Source organism: Centropristis striata, chromosome 6 (assembly GCF_030273125.1).
Source record: "Centropristis striata isolate RG_2023a ecotype Rhode Island chromosome 6, C.striata_1.0, whole genome shotgun sequence".
NCBI classification, from domain to species: Eukaryota; Metazoa; Chordata; class Actinopteri; order Perciformes; family Serranidae; genus Centropristis; species Centropristis striata.
This window is the reverse complement of record NC_081522.1, coordinates 8,878,904-8,898,317: the sequence shown is the minus strand read 5'-3', so window position 1 is coordinate 8,898,317 and position 19,414 is coordinate 8,878,904. Positions and strand designations below refer to the sequence as shown.

Sequence of the window (19,414 nt, the reverse complement as noted above, 5' to 3'; positions counted from 1 at the left end):
ACTCCCAGACACACACACACAATTGTCAGATGTGATCAGGTTCATTCTTATGTGACAAGGTCAGCTAATGGTGGTCAGATGATGTCACCATGTCCAAAATCAAATGCCTTAAAGAGAACAGTTATTTATCGTGCTATCAGTTATTGGAATAATTGCCCACTGAATATACGTGAACTGAATAGTAAAGTATCTTTTAATTATTACTTGAGAATGCACTATTTAAATTTGTGAGTAGTGAATTAACATATTTACTGTATGAAAGTGAGAATTAATGTAATAGATATGAATGTAATAACTTATTCTGAATGATTTCTGATGACGTATATAATAATGTCTACAATGTTTAATTGTTAAGTGATTTTTGTTTTGTCTTGTGGACCCCAGGAAGACTAGCTCCTCCCACTTTTGGTGACAGCTAATGGGGCTCTTTTTAACAATAAACAATAAACACACACACACACACACGAGAGGTTTGATTTCTTTTGTTCTGTTCTTATCTGTCAACAGTTTGTTGAAAAGTTTATCATTCATTGGGAATATACAGTGTTGAAAAGATGTTTGTTAATAATTTTCTTATGCAAAACAAATGTAATAATTATTGAATGGTAAATAAAAGTAAGAAAATACATTCTAAAAGTTGATGTTTATTTAGATATTTTGTAGCATTGTCGGTGGGTTTGGGGGTCCCCGGCCAGAAGCTAATGCTATTTGGGGGGCCTTGGCATGGAAAAGTTTGGGAACCCCTGGTCTAGACTATAAGACCAAAGGATGGAGTTCATTGGAGTCAGTTGGCTCAGCCCAATGGGTGGTCGGTTGTGCAGGATTAGGAGAACCAGGGGTGCAGCAGAATCTGCTCCAGAGTGCCGCGCTCCTGAGGGTTCACAGCCAAACACACCTTCAACAAGTCCTGGCAGTCTGAGAAGAAAGCAGAGTTTAAGCTGCAGTTCTTTGGAAAATGGAAGGAAGGAAATAACTTTTCACACTATAAGTACCACAACTCAGGACGGTATTGAGGCTTCTTACCTTTGGACAGCATAGTGTTTACGGTAATTTTCTTGCGAAGGAATTTTTTTGTGGCGAAACAGCTGTCCACCAGTTCATAGAGCAGAGCGCCCAGCTGCCAGACTGTGCTGGGGCCCGCCTCGTATGTGCCAAGCCGGTAAAACTCTGGAGGGACGTAGGCAGGGGTTCCTACAATACACAGAGAGAAACATATCATGAGTAAGACTGACTGATCAGTCCAGAGATCAACTGATGGATGAAGAGCAGATGCCAGCAGCGTACCAGAGAAGGAGCCTTTCGGTATTTCCGTCACCAAGCAGGCACTTCCAAAGTCTATGATTCTCACACGAGGGACCTCCGAGCTCAAATCAACGAGGACATTTTCTGCTTTAATGTCCCGATGGAAGACTCCAAGAGAGTGCATCTTATTTGCTGCTTCCACCAGCTGCTTCATGATGTTCTTCTTCATGAGATAAAGAGAAACAGATGAGTTGGAGCAGAGCGGAGAAGGAAGTGTAAGGAGACACTTAAACCATTATGGGACAGTTTTGCAGCTTTCACACAAAAACGTTAGTGATTGAGTTTGGTTTAGGGCTGCACGATTTGGGGGAAAAAAAACCATTATCATTATTTTGCACGTCACGGCTGTGTGCATCATCGATTAGTGTCCTCTGGAAACACTTTCCATTGTGTATGAGCTTCTTGCAGTGCTTTTTCTAACCTGGCGTTAATGTTTAGTGGGTTGTAAAGTCGGTTATTTTTTTCTAAATGCTACACATAAAGATGTTTCTTAATTTGCTAATTTTTTCTCTATTTGCTGCGTGCTGAGCTCTCAGGGCCGACGTACATTTTTCATTTTAGGAACCCTTTATGAAGGTGGATTACTATTAAGTGGTAACCAAATAGGCTAAGTTTGGTATGCACTGCATTGACGCCATTTCTAATGAGTACACTGTGCAAATACAGAAAAATCTGCATTCAACTTTTCCACATAACAAATACACACATGTAGTCTGGTGCGAATGATCCGCTAGATTGGAGCTAGTGTCAACAACTAGCGAATTTCGGGTCTTATTAATTTCTGCATTGGGTAGTTAATGTCATCTACATTATCATCTTCAGAGCATTCGAGACATATTGTCTTTTATTTAAAGGTTGAGGTTGTTGTTATGGTGTTTGTCGTACAAAATATGGATGTTGAGAAATAAAATCAATACTCTGGTGTGCACCAAAACAACCGGTCCGAGACCTCTTGCAGAGAGGGTCGCGGTCCGTTTCCAAACAGACCCTACTGCGGTTCTATTCCACTGTGAACATAAGCCGATCAGAATCCGACCCAGTAAAAGGAAATGAACCAAGACGCAGTGGATTGTGGGCCACCTGTGTCGCGGAATTTACTCAGATAATATTATAAAGATGAAATTTGTGTCATTCAGTTTCACTCTGGCTACCACTGAGCTAAAGCTAATTTGTCATTGCAGAATTATCATAATTGCTCAAAATAACTTAATATGTACACTACCGGTCAAAAGTTTTAGAACACACCAACTTTTCCAGAATTTAATTGAAAATTATGCAGTTTAATGTCTCAGTGTACTCTGAAATTAATGCACATTTGCAACATTTAAAATTCTTTATTGAGCATGATAGTGTTTTGAAAGTAAAAAAAAAGATTCAAAATCACATATTATGTTGGACTAAAGGACTAAAAAAAGACACAAAATGACTTACAAAGACATGAAAAGAATTCAAAAATGGACAAAATAGCCCAAGACTCCATAGAGTTAAGTTGTTAACCCATTTCTTGTTCCCTGAAAAAGGCCTACTTATAATAATATAATATATATTATATAGTATAATTCTGAAATGTACATTATTTTTCAGTTTTGGTTAACCTTACCTTTTTTTATTTACCTCTTGCAGTTCACCACTTACCTTTGTACCCTTTCAAGCTGTTCATTTGACTTGAACTGCTTGAATTTCAATAAAAAACTGGAAAAATTGGGGTGTTCTAAAACTTTTGACCGGTAGTGTACCTTTGTGGTAGAAGCAGATCGTTGTAGGAGCATCAAGGCTCGCCTTCTCTGATTATACAGCTGTCTGATCGCAGCTCGTTGTAAATAATGGATCAACACATTATTGACGACCCCGAGCCTCAACAGGAGCTCCTTCTGAGCGTTTCTCTCCAAATTAGTTTGGTCGGAACACCAGAGCAGATTAAGGCCAGTAAAATTAAACACACTCAGTTTGCGCTAGGTTCCACGTTGCTTTGTTTAAATTTTTCACCGCCAACTTTTCAACCAATAAAAAATAACAGTGTGAGTAGATTTCCAGCTCTCCACCTTCATACACGCCCCTCTTCAAATCTTTTTTTGTTATTTGGTCCGCTTATATTACTGCTCTTTGAAAGCAAACCAGACTAAATACAAAACGAAGCAAATGTAGCAAATTTAACGGATTGGGACCAAGGTTATAATAGTTTTGGAATTTTCATTAGTTTTAGTTTAAATTTCGTTGTGAATTTTTGTTTTCAAATTCAGTTCGTTTTAATACGTTTTTAGAGTGAGTTTGCTAGTTTTAATTAGTTTTTATTTTTTGGGAAAATGCTTAGTTTTAGTTTAGTTTTTATTAGTTTTAGTTTTTTCGTAATGGGGTATTTGTTGGGTGCCAGATCCAAAAAAGTCACAATAAACCTTTTATTTCCTTTGTCTGATCCATCTCAGCCCCAATATGTTTATTAAGTCATAAAACCAGATAGATGAAATGGATTTCATATCAACCAAAAAGGTTTACATATGAAAAAAAAGTTGACAAAGACGAAAAACGAACTTTAGTTAGTTTTAGTTAGTTTTGTAACCACACAATACAGTTTCAGTAAGTTATCGTTTTTTTAAAAAATCTCGTTTTTATTTTTATTTCAGTTAACGAAAATGTTTTTTCAATTCTAGTTTTCATTATTTCGTTTGTGCTCGTTAACTATAATAACCTTGATTGGGACGAACCAAACGGACTCGGGTCTTAAAACTCTCCTCTGACACTGACAAAATTCAAAATGATCTCAGTGCAGCTTTAAGGTCACCTCTTGCACACATAGACACAAAAACAAGCTCCAGCCAGCTCCAGTACCTTTGCCGGGTCTTCCCTCAGGAACAAATTCTTATTGAGGTAGGTCAGCAGGTCCTCACAGGGGACTGGTCTCTCCATGACAAGCAGGACCTCTGGGCCCAGATCATACCAGTCTAATAATGACACGGCAGCATGTTTCCCCAGTGACCCCGCTCCACCTGCCACTCTCAGCATGAGAAGCACCTCCAATGGCACCATGTGCGTCTTTCCATTTATAACCTACAAACAACACAATGTTTCAGTATAGATGTGGGTGTTTGTGGATGTTTTTCTAGCAAAGTTCAACATTGATTTTGGTGCTGAGACATCAGATCAAATCACTCACCACTGGTCGAGTCTTCTCATCAGCTTTAGGGATGTGTTTGATCGCCACCTACAGGACACAATCACCACACCTCTAGTTGGTGCAGGGAGAGACGGCTGTGTGTGCATGTGTGATGTGAGAATACCATATATTTATTACTTACTGGTAAGTTGTCAGTTTTTCTTTCTCCAGCATAAACCGTTCCTTGGCCACCTTCTCCGAGCTTGAGAAGCTGCAGGTACTTGGCCTCAAATTGTTCTTCAAACACAAACACAGATTCATGTTTTAATATTTTTAAACAAAAGATGAGCTTGATGGTTGAAATCAGTTATTGTTAACCTGTGGTTCAGTAAAGTCTTCTTCTAGTTTTTTCCCCCATTATAGCTGACAAAACTCACTTAAAAATCACAAACTTTTGCTTGTTTTGTATTAGTTTTCTTCAATCACAGAGGCAATACTTTGATATTTTGGGAAATACAGTTAATTGCTTTTTAGCCAAAAAATTAGAGCCAAAGATACTGCTCTCATGTCTGTACGGTCAATATAAAACTATATATATTTAAAGCTCAATCAAGAACTAATTGAAATATACTTTTAAAAAAAACATTGCAAAGTCAATATCTCTTTTTAATTTAATTATTTAAAGTATAGAAGGGATCCTATTCATTTTTATTTTGTCTCATTATTATACTTATTTACTTATTTTTCTTTTTGTCCAATTGTCCCTTGTTTCATCTGTTGTTGCTGTTTTGCCTGTATTAATGAAATCAATAAATAGATTTTTTTTTTTTTTTAAACATGACCTAATACCACCAGTAGCAGGTTAACTTAGCTTAAGACGAATAGCAGGGGGAAGCACCAGCACATCTAAAGCTCACTAATTAACACTTTATATCTTATGTGTTTTAGCTGTACAAAAAGGGTGAAAAACATGGTGTGGTTTTCCAGGGATTGTGTGCTAGCCTGTAGAGTGCTGCAGTGTTGACACATGTTTCTAAGCCAACCCATGAGTTAGAATCACCATGTTTCCCTGATTTTTTAAGCATTAATGCGATTGCGAGTAAATTGCAAGTGTTATAAACACTACAAACGACCTACACCACAGTCATATGACTTCAACAACAACACCGTATACGTAGACAATAGAGGTGGGGGAACTATCCATCCTGCATAGTATCGCAATATTTTGCGTGGCATCATGGTATCATATGAAACTAGAATATCTAAGGAATCTATAGGCACCATGTGTCAGGATATCATATATTTTGCGTGGCAATATTATATCGATTCATGGCCGCCAAGTATCGATATTCAGGAATATACTGGATTTACTGGTATCACATGAAACTACAAGATCTAGGGAATCTATAGGCACCATGTGTCAGGATATCCTGTCGTAATAAAGCTGCAAAGTTAGGCTTTTTTTATGTTTCAAAGTTGAGTTAGTTACATGTTTGATATCAGTTCAGTTCAGTTTGACTGAATACTTTGTTGGTCAGTCTGTGAGTTTGACTCTCATTGTGGAGAAATAAAAAGACTGAAGTGAGATGAACTGACTGAGAATTTTCTCTTATTTGACAAAACAATTCTTGATTGAATTCAATTTTGTAGACACAAAATGCAGTTAAACAGTTAAATCGCAATATATTGTATCGCAATACTTACCATATCCCAAAATGCTTAAAATCTGGATAAAATATGTATGTTTACATATGTTTGGACGGGTTGGTGGTCCTTTCTTTGTCCTAGTACTTGTTACTCTGTTCAATAACAATAAAGTTGAATCTCATCAAAATGGTATTGTGGGGCCTCTGGTGATTCACACCTCTAGTAGACGATGACCTTTTTATATCCCCAACAAACCTCTGTATCTCAGTTAGTCACCAACCAGAGACTCCCTTATCGGCTTATATTCTGTTGTAGAAGAAAATCTCTCAAGCTTGTTCTAACCATAGACCTTATTTCAGGCAACAAAACAAAAACTAATCGAATGAAATTGAATTTAGATGAGGGACCCAGAAGTGCAAAATTGCTGACTCAGTTCTGGGTGTTAGGAGTCCGACTACACACAGTATAGTACAGGCCAAAAGTTTGGACACACCTTCTCATTCAATGCGTTTCCTTCATTTTCATGACTATTGACATTGTAAATTCATCAAAACTATTAATGAACACATGTGGAATTATGTACTTAACAAAAAAGTGTGAAATAACTGAAAACATGTCTTATATTCTAGTAAGCAAAGGGTGGCTACTTTGAGGAATCTAAAATACAAGACATGTTTTCAGTTATTTCACACTTTTTTTGTTAAGTTCATAATTCCATATGTGTTCATTCATAGTTTTGATGCCTTCAGTGAGAATCTACAATGTAAATAGTCATGAAAATAAAGAAAAACGCATTGAATGAGAAGGTGTGTGTCCAAACTTTTGGCCTGTACTGTATGCTCACACACTCTCCTCTCATTCTCTTTCACACTGTCAGTGTACCTCTGCTGGTCCTGACGGAGCAGGATGGCGTCTCATTGTTCTGCCGGGAGGTTGAAGGGCTGCAGGAGCTCGGGGAGACTTCACTGGGAGACTCTGTTGCTGACACCTTGGTAGGTTCACAAGCGTTGGTGTCGTAGGTTCCAGTTCTCCGCCTCTTCGGGGGGGGACCGCTTTGGGTGCTGGCTTTTCTCTTGGTCCCTTTAGCTGTCACATCCTCCACTGTCACCTCAGGGGGTTCGCTGGCACACCTCTGCCTTTTTCTGGGTGTCTCTGAGTAATTTATGCCGGCCTTGCGTTTCTTACTTGTCACCCTACAGTCGTCCCCCATGCAGTAGTTGGGTTCAGTAGTGCTGCCACTGCTCTCTACACATGAAATAAACCCAGATAACTGGTTCTTATTGCATGATTCTGCAAAACTCTGTATTGTAAGTTCAACATTGTTTTGTAAATTTTTACTTTTTACTCCACTAAATTTATTTCACAGCTCTAGAATAATACTTAGCCATTAAGCCTACTGACTACCTTCATTTGTTCAGTTCATTTGGCTTATAAATACTTTATTACTTTTACTTGAGTCCAATCTTGTAACACTGGACTTGTAGTAGTGTTTTTGAAGAGTAGTTCTGATACTTTTAAGTGATTACTAACTCTTATTTAGCACACAGCCTACCTGCAAAATAATATTATCACACTGCAACTAAAGTCCAGCTGATAAAGTCACTATGTAGAGTCTTTCAAAAATGATTTATCAAAACAAGTGAAAAAAGTGACTATGAAGTCACAATTTAACTCGTTTAAAGAACCTTCTGTTTGTATGTTGAGACAAGTAAGAATAAACCAGGTATATATACATACTTAAATCAATATCAACAAAGTTCACGTCTCTTCAAGAAGACAGGAACTTTCTGTCTACAGTTATTTAACAGGATTTCACACTCACTTGAACCATTCTCTGAGTCCAGAGAATAAAGAGTCTTTTCATCCATGTTGCTTTGTAAGAGCGCTCGGTACAAATATTTGACAATAGAAAATATTTCACTGTGAGTATCAAGAAGTTGTGTCTCTCTCTGCTGATAATATGTAAGTGCGAGTGAATTATCATCCCTCTGAGAGTTCTGAGGTTCTGTGTTCTGATTTTTGAAGATCAGGGTTCTATTCCGTGACAATACTAATGGAACACAGGCTGAAATAACTAGAGTGGCCAAAATAACTGCTAAAAACACAAAATAGTCCAAAAGCTTAATCAAAAACAATAAAAAGAGATTAATAATGATTATCTCTGGATTGTTTGGGCACTGTAAGCACAACATCATAATGGTGAATGTGTTAGCGAGTTTTTTTTAACACACATCAGATAGTTATGGTCCAACATTAGCTTTTATTTGTAGCCGTTTTTCTATTCACCTGATGAATATAAGTAATATTCTCTCAAATTTAAGTGCAGATTTAGTCTCCACCAACTGAAAAGTACTTTTCACTTTGTTTATTAAACTATTTACACTTTTATATAAAGACACATTTGACCTCAAGGTCACAAATCGGCTTCTAGGGATGGGTGTTTGTAAGAAACCTGCCAACTCGAGAATCTATCGCATTAAGGATCAATTAATCAATTAATCGCTATGTTTTATCCATACTCCTTATAAATACTCCTCCTTATACATACTAAAACATGCATACTTGGGGAAAATCAAAGATAAATATACAGTCCTATGCAAACACCTGTTTTGATAACGGCCCTTTTTATTTTCAAAGAACGAAAAGGGACTTCCTGTTGATCGTTGAACTAATGTTAACTCTCGTGAGGTTAAACTGTAAAGATGACTTCAAGGAGTTCAAAGTTTTATGTTTTAGCCCCTGAAGAGGCATGAGGTTAGTTTTCACAGTAATATTGCGTATTTAAATGTGTTTTGTGTTTAACCCTTGTGTAATGTTCATATTGTAGTTACTCAGCCAGTGTTTGTGGGTCCGATGGACCCGTTGCATTTTGTGGCTTTTAATGCCTCACAATCAAACACTTTTATGTTAAAATACTGAACAGATGTTTACCTTATCCCAATTACAAGCAGTATAAACAATATATATGGTTAATATTTGCCCTTTACCTTTGTTAGGTCACATTTATAACTTATTATTTAAAACATAATAAAGCAAATCAATTAAAATCAAGATATGAGTGGAAACAAATTTACAAGTGAAGCAAGGTTTTTCAAAACTACTGACTTTTATTTCTTTGAACTTGAAATTTAACCCATTCAGGTGCACAACACAAGCTGAACACATGAACACAGAGTAAACATATCAGTCAAGACAACACATCAGCCCCATTGAACACATGGCCTTTAGCCACTAGCCTATACAACACATGAGGGGCAGAGCTTTACTGTGTGTGTGTTGCAGATATACTTTTTGCATGTGTGTGTGTGTGTGTGTGTGTGTGTGTGTGTCTGTGCGTGCGTGTGCGTGTGTGTGTGTGTGTGTGGTACACAGAATATCAATTTTCACATTTCTATTAGCCCCGGGTCCAGTGGACCCGGACATCTTATATGTAATAGAAATGTGTAGGGGGGTGTGGTCATTAAATATGTATTCTGATATATGTTCTCCACAGAAAATGAGCCAAAGTCAGTGAGTCTCAGTTTGAAAAATTAATTAACTGTATCATTTTTCTTTTAATAAAAAATGAAAACGGGTCCCACAGACCCGAACACCACACAAGGGTTAATATCTAAGCGAAAACATATTTTTACAAATAATTAAATTAATTAAAATATATAAGGTAAAGTAAATGATTGTATGAATATTCACCCCTTTAAAGTAACTGACCTAACTCAACAGAGGTCCAGCTAGTTGATGCCAGCAGTGTCACAGTTAGTGAAATGGAGGTCGACTGAGTGCAGTTGATGTGTGTTACATGATTTTAGTATTAAAAAAACATGTGTCTGGGAGGTCCAATCTCTGGTTCATTACTTTTCAGGTCAAGATTTAAAATGAAAAACATGATACATTTAAAATGATTACCCATTTTTATAAATTAAACGTTTATTAGGTAGTTAAAATGAGCGGAGTGGAGTCATTTCACAGTGTGGTATTAGTACTTTTACTGAAGTAAAGGATCTGAACACTTCTTCCACCACTGTCTTTTTTACTTCTTTACTTTTCGTTTTACTTTATTTATTTATTTATTTTTGTTTTTTTATTTATTTTTTATTAAATTTTTTTGGTAATAATTTTTTTCTGCGTTGCGGCCGTTTTCGCTTCTGCGCATGCGCGGCTTTTGTGTGTTTGTTTCTGCGCATGCGCGGCTTTTCTGCGCTACTGCGCGGCCTTTTTCTGCTTCTGCGCAATGCTCATGCAAGCGGAAAAGGCCACGCATGCGCAGAAACGCAGAAAAAATAAAAAATAAAATTAAAAATTATAAAAAAATAGAAATGAAAATGAAAATGAAAATAAAAATAAAATAAATTAAATTAAAGAAAGAAAGAAAAATTAATGGAAAAAAAAGTTTTTTAAAAAAGTACAGAAGTAAAAAAGACAGTGGTGGAAGAAGTGTTCAGATCCTTTACTTCAGTAAAAGTACTAATACCACACTGTGAAATGACTCCACTCTGCTCATTTTAACTACCTAATAAACTTTTAAGTGGTTTAATTTATAAAAATGGGTAATAATTTTAAATGTATTATGTTTTTCATTTTAAATCTTGACCTGAAAAGTAAGTAAAGCTGTCAGCTAAATGTAGAGGAATAAAAAGTACAATATATGTCTCAAAATGTAGTGGAGTAGAAGTATAAAGTTACATAAAATGTACATAAAAGTACCTCAAAATTTTACTTTAAGTCCAGTACTTGAGTAAATGTACATACTACTTTCCACCATTGCTACCTGCCTCTTCTAACTTATACATATCAGTTAACAGTCCTCCTTCAGACGCTGTATGAGGATCAAAGGGATAGTTTGTGCATTATTATACAAAATTTGGTACAATTATTGTCAATGCCCTCCTGAGGATAACCCTTTGAGGTTTTATTGATCGGCCCCTAGGTGGCACTGTGGTGGCAGTCTAATTTCATATTTGGTACCGTGGCCACACTAGAACACTTAAGGCAATGAAATTAATAGTGGTGGTATAGACTGGCCCGTCACGCACACATCCCAATGGCAGCATGCCCCGACACGCGTGTATTGCGAGGGCCCGTTCAGTACTGCTTGCAGTCCTAGTTATGTTTATTTTTCTGTCTTCTTTTTTTTTATTGCTGATATTTTAATGAGGCTTGTTTCCAGCCACCACATTTACGCTGTGATTGGAGAGATAAATCGTTTTATGAATCATGTGAACCCTGTCGTAAGACGATATATAAGCTCAGATCTGCGATGGTTTCTATGTTCATTTGATAAATGAGGGCCAGTGTCTCCAGTTGAATCTCCAGAGGTAGAGGCCAGGCTCTCAGTGAGTATAAGATTCAATTAAAACCTTTAGTCTGTCCTCGTTCAGTCAAAGAGTGAATTGTCTTGCTACAGTACAACTGCTCTCTGGTAGGCTTTGGTAGCATATGTGCTCTGGTGGTTTTGATGTGCCTGAGTTACCTTGAAACATCAGGTTTTACTGTTCTACCATCTGTATCAGTGGTGGATATTCAAGAGCTCTCAAACCTTGAAATTCAGCACGTAATTAAACATACTTTTCACAAGAGGAATAATGACAATTATTTAAAACAAAAGACAGGCAAGAAAATGTAAGCATGTATTGAAACACAAAGTCAAGCATCTCGACAGGTTGTGATTACAGCTTATGAAAAAGAACCAAACACTTTGATAAGATGCAAGTTTAAAAAACAATTATTTATAATATGATACAAGGATATTGTGTGCAAGAGGTTGTTGGGGCTGTGAAACCTGTACATTATGAACAAAGCACTTAAAATTCAAGAGCAACCTGAAAGCAGAACACGGCTACTGGGCCATGATTGTGTCGAACGGCTAAATGTCAAGATACTAGCTGTATTATACAAATGGTTTTCACCAGTATACAATGGCTGTATAGGATTAGATTACATATTTATATAAAGTGCAAAAGAAACAAACACTTGCAGCAAAGGCCTGAAGTGCTCTGTGACTGAGTGTAAACCCACCACCACATGCTGAAAGCCCTCTCATCATATGGCCTGGTGGTTGGGCAGAAATCTAAAAACTTGGCAGGGCAGCCTCACAAACTGTTGGCAATAGTTCAGCTATAGAATATATACTGTATTACAAAATGTATGAAAGGGTTACCAATCTGTGCAATATATTGAATCTTACAAATATAATCAATTTGAACAGTTGTGAAAAAAGTTAGCGAAAATTACCCTTTTTACAATTATAAATATACACTTGTTGTTTACTGCTCCTTCTACACCGAAGCATAGCACCACATGCTCTCATATGTCAACCTTGAATATGAAATAACCTGAAATAAATGAGAAGGTCCATTCTTATTTCAGGGGAATAAGACGTCTTTGACATAGAAGATATAAGAAAATATATGCACATATGTTAGTGACTAGATTACATGTTTGTTTATAGTTCATAATTCTGGTTTGTCTCTAATAACGTTTCAAGGTTACAAAAAGCGTGAAGTGAATTCAGCATCACAGTTGAGTCTCAAGAATACAGGAGAGCAAAGAGGCATTAAGCGGTCCATCAGACTCTGTCCAACACCTCTCCATGTCAAAATGCCAGCAGCTGGGGTTTCTGCAGGATTATTTAGGTCTGCTGGGAACCCTGTTGAAAGACAAAGGTGGGCACATGATTGAACCAAAGACTAGGTAAAGTAATTAAATTTGCAATATCAACGTACATCGTGCAAGCTATAAAAATGCTAATAGATGTAATAGTACAGTGACTTTGGTCCTTACTGAGTTGGTTCTTTTACGTTTCCAGCAGTCTGGATTGAGTCTTTTCTGCTCCTCGGCCAGAGCCTTGGCCTCCATGGTGTACATCCTCCTCTCCTCGTTCTTCATCTTCTTCCACTTGTCACCCAGGATGACACTAATGGCTCTGGAGCGTGAGGTGAGAGGCAGAAGATCAAGGACTCGCCTTTTACAGAATATTCTCTTATTAGGATCTATCTAACTTTATGTTATTTAATGTCTTCTAGCCGAGCACAGCTTCTGTTTTTTTAATATATTACACGGAAGCTCTACTATAAAATCAGTATATGCAGAAGTCCATAAAAAATATAAAATTGGAATGTCAATTGCCATAACAGTTTCATAAAATTAATAGAATAACATGCTACACGGTGGTGTAGTGGCAAGAGGATACTGAGTTTGAATCCTTCTTGGGGAAAAATATGATAAGACAATGCACCATAACAATAGTATGATATGTCCAAATTTCACAGAAAAAAGTCATAGTATGACATGTCGTCCAATTTTCACGAAAAACATCATGGTATGTACCTGTTGTCCTTCCCAGGATACATCTGTGTGTACTCCACTCTGTACTTCTTGGCGAAGAGCATGAAGGCATTCATTGGCCGCTTGCATTTTGTAGGCGTAGCACCACTGGCTGTCCCTGAGGTGTTGCTCCTGTTTGATTTGCCAGTTGAGGATTGTGGGGAGCTGGAGCGCTCAAGTTTATCGCAGTCTGGGCTGACTGCACCCCCGCTGGACAGGGAGGTCCTGCGCTGACGAGCCATGCTGCTGAGAACATACACTGCTGAGGAGTCAAGTGGGGTGAAGTCATAACTGCAAGAGAAAAGAGAGACAGACATTAATATTCTGTTTTCCTAATCTGTTGCATTTCATCTGATATTTGTTTTTGTCTAGCATGTGTACATGTGCTGTTTGTAACAAAATGTCACTCTGTAATTTTAAACATTCTTCAATAAAACTCAAATTTTCCTTTTTCATTTGTCTTTTTTTTTTTTAAATGTCTGAAATATACAAAAACTGGAGATGAGAATGATTGTAGGTATGCTATAGAATGAATAAAGGCTATTACAAATGTACGAACCAATTTAGTTTTTCAGGGAACAAATCCTATTTCTAACTAATCTGTCTTTTTTTTATTTGATGCAATTAATACTTCACGTTCTCTTGCAGTATAATTTTGTTCAGCAAAACCACAAAGGTGCGATCTAAGGGTGAGAATACTATATGGATAAAATAATTGTAAAGAGTCTTTACTAAAGGATACTGTTACTATTGTGAAAAAAACTCATTGTTTAGCTGCCTAAGTGTTTTAATTCATTCTCACTGCTCTCACAGCAACACTTTCAACTGCAGCAAGCAACTGTTTTCAGTGAAAAACAGCAGGCATATGTAAATAATGTGACCACAATTTATTATGCCTAAGTGGCCAAAAAGGTCATTGCAGGTTTAAACCTGCCTGCTGTCACAACAGTAAAGTTACAGGTGGACAGCTAAACAATGAGCTGAAATTCATTATAAAACTCTATTAAGCTGTGCGGAGCTGCAGAGTCGGGACGTAATTGTCTGTTCATGCATGATTTATCACTACAAGTAAGCCCTTTCACACTGTCACTTTATACATTTTCATTATCTAAAAATATCAATTATAGCCACTTAGTCTCTTGATTACACAAAGCAAGATCACATTAGTTCGGAGTGTACCTTCTGAAAGTGTCAAAGACGACAGAGTCATCGCAGTTAATGGCTTCTGGATGGTTTGGTGGCAGGCACACATTGCCCAAATGCATCTCATAGCAAGGGATCCCATGGTGCACCACAGTTAGGCTCGGATAAAAGGAAGACCACCCTGAAAAACGCAGACAGTAAATCACAGGTTACTTTGATCATAAAGCTGTTTGTTAAAGGAAAAAGCTAACCGGTATGTCAATTTTCCTTTTTGTTAATTGACAACAAAGCTGCTAAAGAGATAACCTGCAGTCAACATTTGTACTGCTTCTAAACCCAAATCATCTGAGGAAAAAAACTCTTAGTTACCTTTATTTTTGACAAAAAATGGGTGATCCAACCGGCATTCAGCTGTTAAAAGGCCGTCATCGGGTGAACCAGGGTCAAAGGTTAGTTTAAGAACTGCCTGGCCAAAAGATACGGTCTCTTCGTGGCTCACCAACTTCAGACCCTCTGAACCATACCTCTGTAAATGAAGCAGAAGACCAATAAGGAGTCTGAAGAGCAAGAAGAGCTCGTGGACATCATTAACAAAGAAGAACTGCTGTATCAACTCAGTGACATAACTTGAATTATATTATGCTAAATAGAGCCTGGCAGATTTATCGTCCTATCACAGACATATCTGTATGTTGTCCGACATGAAAACTATTTTTCAGACCATATAATGCAGATAACAATGCTTGGGCTGATTTAAAAAAAGGTGTTAGCTATATATTTTATTTTTGTTTATTCTTTATTTATTGTATTGACTAAAACTGACCATACATTACTGTTTTGTATTGAGCTAACTTACTTTAATTCATCTTTATACTCTTAGTTTTAATTTCTAGAATTGGTTGGCAATGTAATGCATTGTCTGTATAATGTAACTTAATGTAAAACAATGTCCTTAAATTAAGTTATCTGTTTAGGAAAGCTGCCTTCTGAGTGCCTTTGCATAGTCATACGGCTGCAAAATCCATGCACAATGTATAGATACATCGAAAAGGTATTTTTTTATTCAAGCTAAAAAATCACTATATTGGCAGCCATTCCTGTAATCAGGCAATCCCCAGGCAATAAGACCACCACTGCAAATCATCAAGGGTGTTACACGTTTCTTTCCTGCACTCTCTCACTTTCTGTACCTCCACTGTTAGCCAGACTGCCACCTTGTGGCCATTACAAACCATTGTTATGTCTACTGGTATCACAATGAATCATGCACTGATCTAGCCAGCAATGCAACAATAGTAAACATAATGTGTACACAGCAGGATAGTAATCCTCAGTATAGCAGACCCTTATGAAATATTTTATGGCATTCTATCACTACTTGTTGCCTACCTTAAGAGAGGAGGATGACTGCATCATGTTTTCATCATCCGAGTCATCATCAGAATCCCGGAGTTCATCAGCTTCCTGCCACTCCACATTAGGACCTCGATGGAAACGCAGGCGAGTTCCTGAATATCAAACAACAATGTGACATGATGAATAAGCAGATGTGTTTTGATGCTGAGAAGAGAATGCTGGAAAATAGATGCAATACTGTTGTTTAGACACCAGAGGTCAAGATCATTCTCATCCTGGTTGCAAAGGGAGCAACCTTTTACAAAAGATTTGGTGTCACCTGTTCAGCTTCTGTCCAATGTGTTTGATCATCATAAGCAAATTTCTTTAACCAACAGTGCTGTTTTTACCATATTAATTACCGGTCTGATCATAAAAATTTTGTGAAAGTAAGCTTCACTTAAAGAGAAAAATTGTGTTTACACATTACTTAAAAGATAACAGATTTGGGAAAATATGCATGACTGATTGTTTTCTTACAGGGAGTACTTGTTTACACTAAACTGTCAATTGTGCCTTGAGCTGTGAGGCATCATTCTCAAGAACATTTTTCCTTGCCAAGACATTCTTAGAGAAGCTCTGGTTCAACTTCATTGTATGTGAGTGAGGTGCAAGTGTCTGTGTTTGCACTGTTGGTGCCTTCTGTATTTACATGAGCGTCTATGTATGCACCTTTAAGGAAACAATGCCAGGCTGTTGAGGGCCAGTTGTGAGACCAAGCCATGTCTTCGTCATCAGAAAAGGAAGAGGACATTGAGAAAACTCCAGACTCAGATTCACTGCTGGCCTGTGAATAATAAGAAAGACATCTTACAATGACATCAGTAAAGAATAAACAATTTCAGTATACATGAAGATACTTTTGGAGGTAACAATCACATGATCTACAGGAATGATTCTTAGGTTTTCAAAGGTTGAGGTTAGAAGTGAAATGTTACCCTGACACGCCTGCGCTCCCTGAGGTGGCCTCTGGACGGGTTGGGTGCACTACTGGCTAATGGGGGACGGGCGTAGGAATGTAAACTATTACTGTTGCCAAAGATGTGGACTGGAGATGATCTGGAATGAAATATAATGTCATAAACATATATCAACATCATATACAGTAATTTGTGATATATTTTCAGTCAAGTATAAGTGATATTAAAAAATCTACAGACAGCTGAATGTATTTCTATTGTTCACCAACAGCAGGGGCATTTAACAATACCAGATTAGTCAGTTAGCAAAACAGAAAAAACAGAATTTCAAAGATAAGTCATGACACATTTTCTAAGACACTTGCCAATCCGGCTTTGTGGAACATCTCTCTGGGGTAATAGTGTGTACTCATGTTCTTACATAACTTTGTTGATGTTCATCCACTTTTGCCTTGATACAAACCTTTTATGTGGGGCGGTCTTCAACAGGGGGCTCTGAGGACTTGTGGCAATGTTGGCCAGCTCAGTGAGCCAGTTGGTGTTTGGGGAGCAGCTGAGCTCCTGGTGGGACACTCCTGCTCCAACCTGAAATAACCCTGGAGACCTCTGGTCCTCCTCCACTTCCTGCAGCTCTGGCAAGTCATCTGGGGAGGCGGCAACAGTAATATACATAATTAACATGCATAAAAGCTCAGCTAACTTAAATATAGGATGTGACTTCTTGCTTTAAGATTTACCATAATCCATGTGGCACCCAGGTGAGGAAGGTAGGTCCTCGTTGCACTTAAGTGGATCAAAAGACTCGTCCATTCCAACAATTTTCTGTAGTTTGTCTCTTTGTTTTTAACAGGCTGCAGCTCAGTTTAAGCAGCTTCCATCATCATATTCTGCCACATCAGCTGGTTTTATGCAAAACAAACAGGACAAATCAGAGCTTTCACAAACCAAGGGAAATTGCTGCAGTTCTATTTGCAATGCAGTTTCAGTTGAACTTCAACAATAACTGTTCAAGTACCATGGAAAACGATTATTTGTAATTGCAAACACGAGTCTAAATGATGCTATGCGGGGTTTTTTAATATATAATTATGGCTTCATTCAGACATAACGAATGGACCTATGGTGTTAAAGAAAACATATATACATAACTCAATCAGTAAAATGTTTCTGGCCGTGGCGAATAAAAAACAACCCAGACAGTATGTTATCATAGCATAACATGTTAACGTTATGTATTGTATGAATGTAATGGAAAACGTAGGCAGCCTTTAGGGAATCCTTTGTCTCTCAATCGACACAGTATACCTCTGTGACTAGTCATGTGACCCGCTGCGTGGAGGCCTTGTTTATAAACTTAAAAGGGTTTGGCGCATGCGCACCAGAGCTCATTCATTCATAACTGCGTAGCAATAGTGAGAAATAGCAGAAATTTGTTTCGAAAAAGTGGAATAAAGAGGCTCGAAAACACGAAGGTGAAAAAATGCTAAAGAATATCAATGACAGAGAAAAATATTGCATCCCAATTTAAACATTATTTGGTCTTTCGAGATATACAAATGGCAAAAAAAATCGTTAAAATATAAAATGAGCTGTAAACATCAAATTAATCCGTTTTTAAGGAAGGAACTAACGGTTATTCGCGCTCTGACAGCCGTTCAACGGCCGTCGTTCGCTCTGACAAACCGTCGCTTTGACTTCGGGGATACGGATATACATATGACATACCGTTAATAAAAAGTTTTAAAAGTAATCATGTCCAAAAAGACACTTCGAAGTTCGGGCCTACTGTTTTTCTCACTACCCCAAAGCAGCAGCAGTGTCCTCAGCTCAAACCTAGAGGCTGTCGGGTCTAACACTGTAAACAAAAGAATGTCAACAAGTTGAGGCATGACGCAACCTCTCTGCCCCGTTCTAAATGAATGACACGAAAACATCGAACGGACGTTTGAAGACATTTTCACACGAATAAAAGCGAGTTTTACTAAATAAAAGACTTGTTTTGACACAAGAAACTGCTGTCGGATTGGCCTGTTATCAGCAAAACAAGCGTCACAGCGAAAAAAACATTGTCGAGTACAACCAGTGATTCGACATCGAAAAAACGCGTGACAACATCGCTAAAATACTACAATACGAGTGCCAAGACACGGATCACATAACGCTCGGGTTAAAAATTAGTTTGAACCTTTAATTTCTTCGAAAAAATGTAGTCAACTTCCCACTTACCAAACCTGTCGCCATCAAGAAACTCTCTGGCATTCACTCGAGGGGTGGGAATGAATGGTTCCAGACAAAGCTTCCTATTGGTGAACGAGAGCGTCAATAACAAGAATACAGGTATTCTATTGGGCGATACTGTTGAGAAAAATATCTAAGGCGGAGTCTAGTTTGTTGATTTTCGTATGATTGGATGGAAGTACATGCCTGTTACTACCCAGTAACAGCTGATTGGCAATAACAGGAACAATACATGGTTATTTTTTATCTGCAATGTTGCAACTACAGCAAAAAAAACAACTTACCAACAATGGTTTCTAGATTTTTTGCATCTCCCTTGTAACTAAATCATTGTTTTAACTGTTTTACCACAAAATAT

General features: G+C 37.6%; 2 protein-coding genes across 3 annotated transcripts; both read right to left on the bottom strand.

Moving 5' to 3' along the window:
* Positions 1–477: 477 nt before the first annotated feature.
* Positions 478–5,440, bottom strand: LOC131972997 (serine/threonine-protein kinase pim-3-like). Its single transcript, XM_059334833.1, has 7 exons — positions 5,437–5,440; positions 4,596–4,690; positions 4,454–4,501; positions 4,129–4,347; positions 1,285–1,462; positions 1,024–1,191; positions 478–915 (listed from the first exon to the last, which is right to left on the bottom strand). Exons 1-7 carry the CDS (start codon positions 5,438–5,440, stop codon positions 824–826), a joined length of 804 nt encoding a protein of 267 aa, XP_059190816.1. The 3' UTR covers positions 478–823.
* A 6,211-nt stretch (positions 5,441–11,651) lies between these two features.
* Positions 11,652–19,079, bottom strand: hbp1 (HMG-box transcription factor 1). Of its 2 annotated transcripts, XM_059336128.1 has the most exons (11): positions 19,045–19,079; positions 17,556–17,717; positions 17,282–17,462; positions 16,837–16,957; positions 16,571–16,685; positions 15,893–16,011; positions 14,873–15,029; positions 14,540–14,684; positions 13,364–13,651; positions 12,818–12,959; positions 11,652–12,683 (listed from the first exon to the last, which is right to left on the bottom strand). In XM_059336128.1, the coding sequence occupies exons 2-11, from the start codon at positions 17,626–17,628 to the stop codon at positions 12,666–12,668; spliced, it is 1,359 nt and encodes a 452-aa protein (XP_059192111.1). In that variant the 5' UTR covers positions 17,629–17,717; positions 19,045–19,079; the 3' UTR covers positions 11,652–12,665. The 2 variants fall into 2 exon arrangements, with proteins under 2 accessions (XP_059192111.1, XP_059192109.1); XM_059336126.1 differs by lacking the exon at positions 19,045–19,079 and having other exon boundaries at positions 17,556–19,032.
* Between the last annotated feature and the right edge of the window lie 335 nt (positions 19,080–19,414).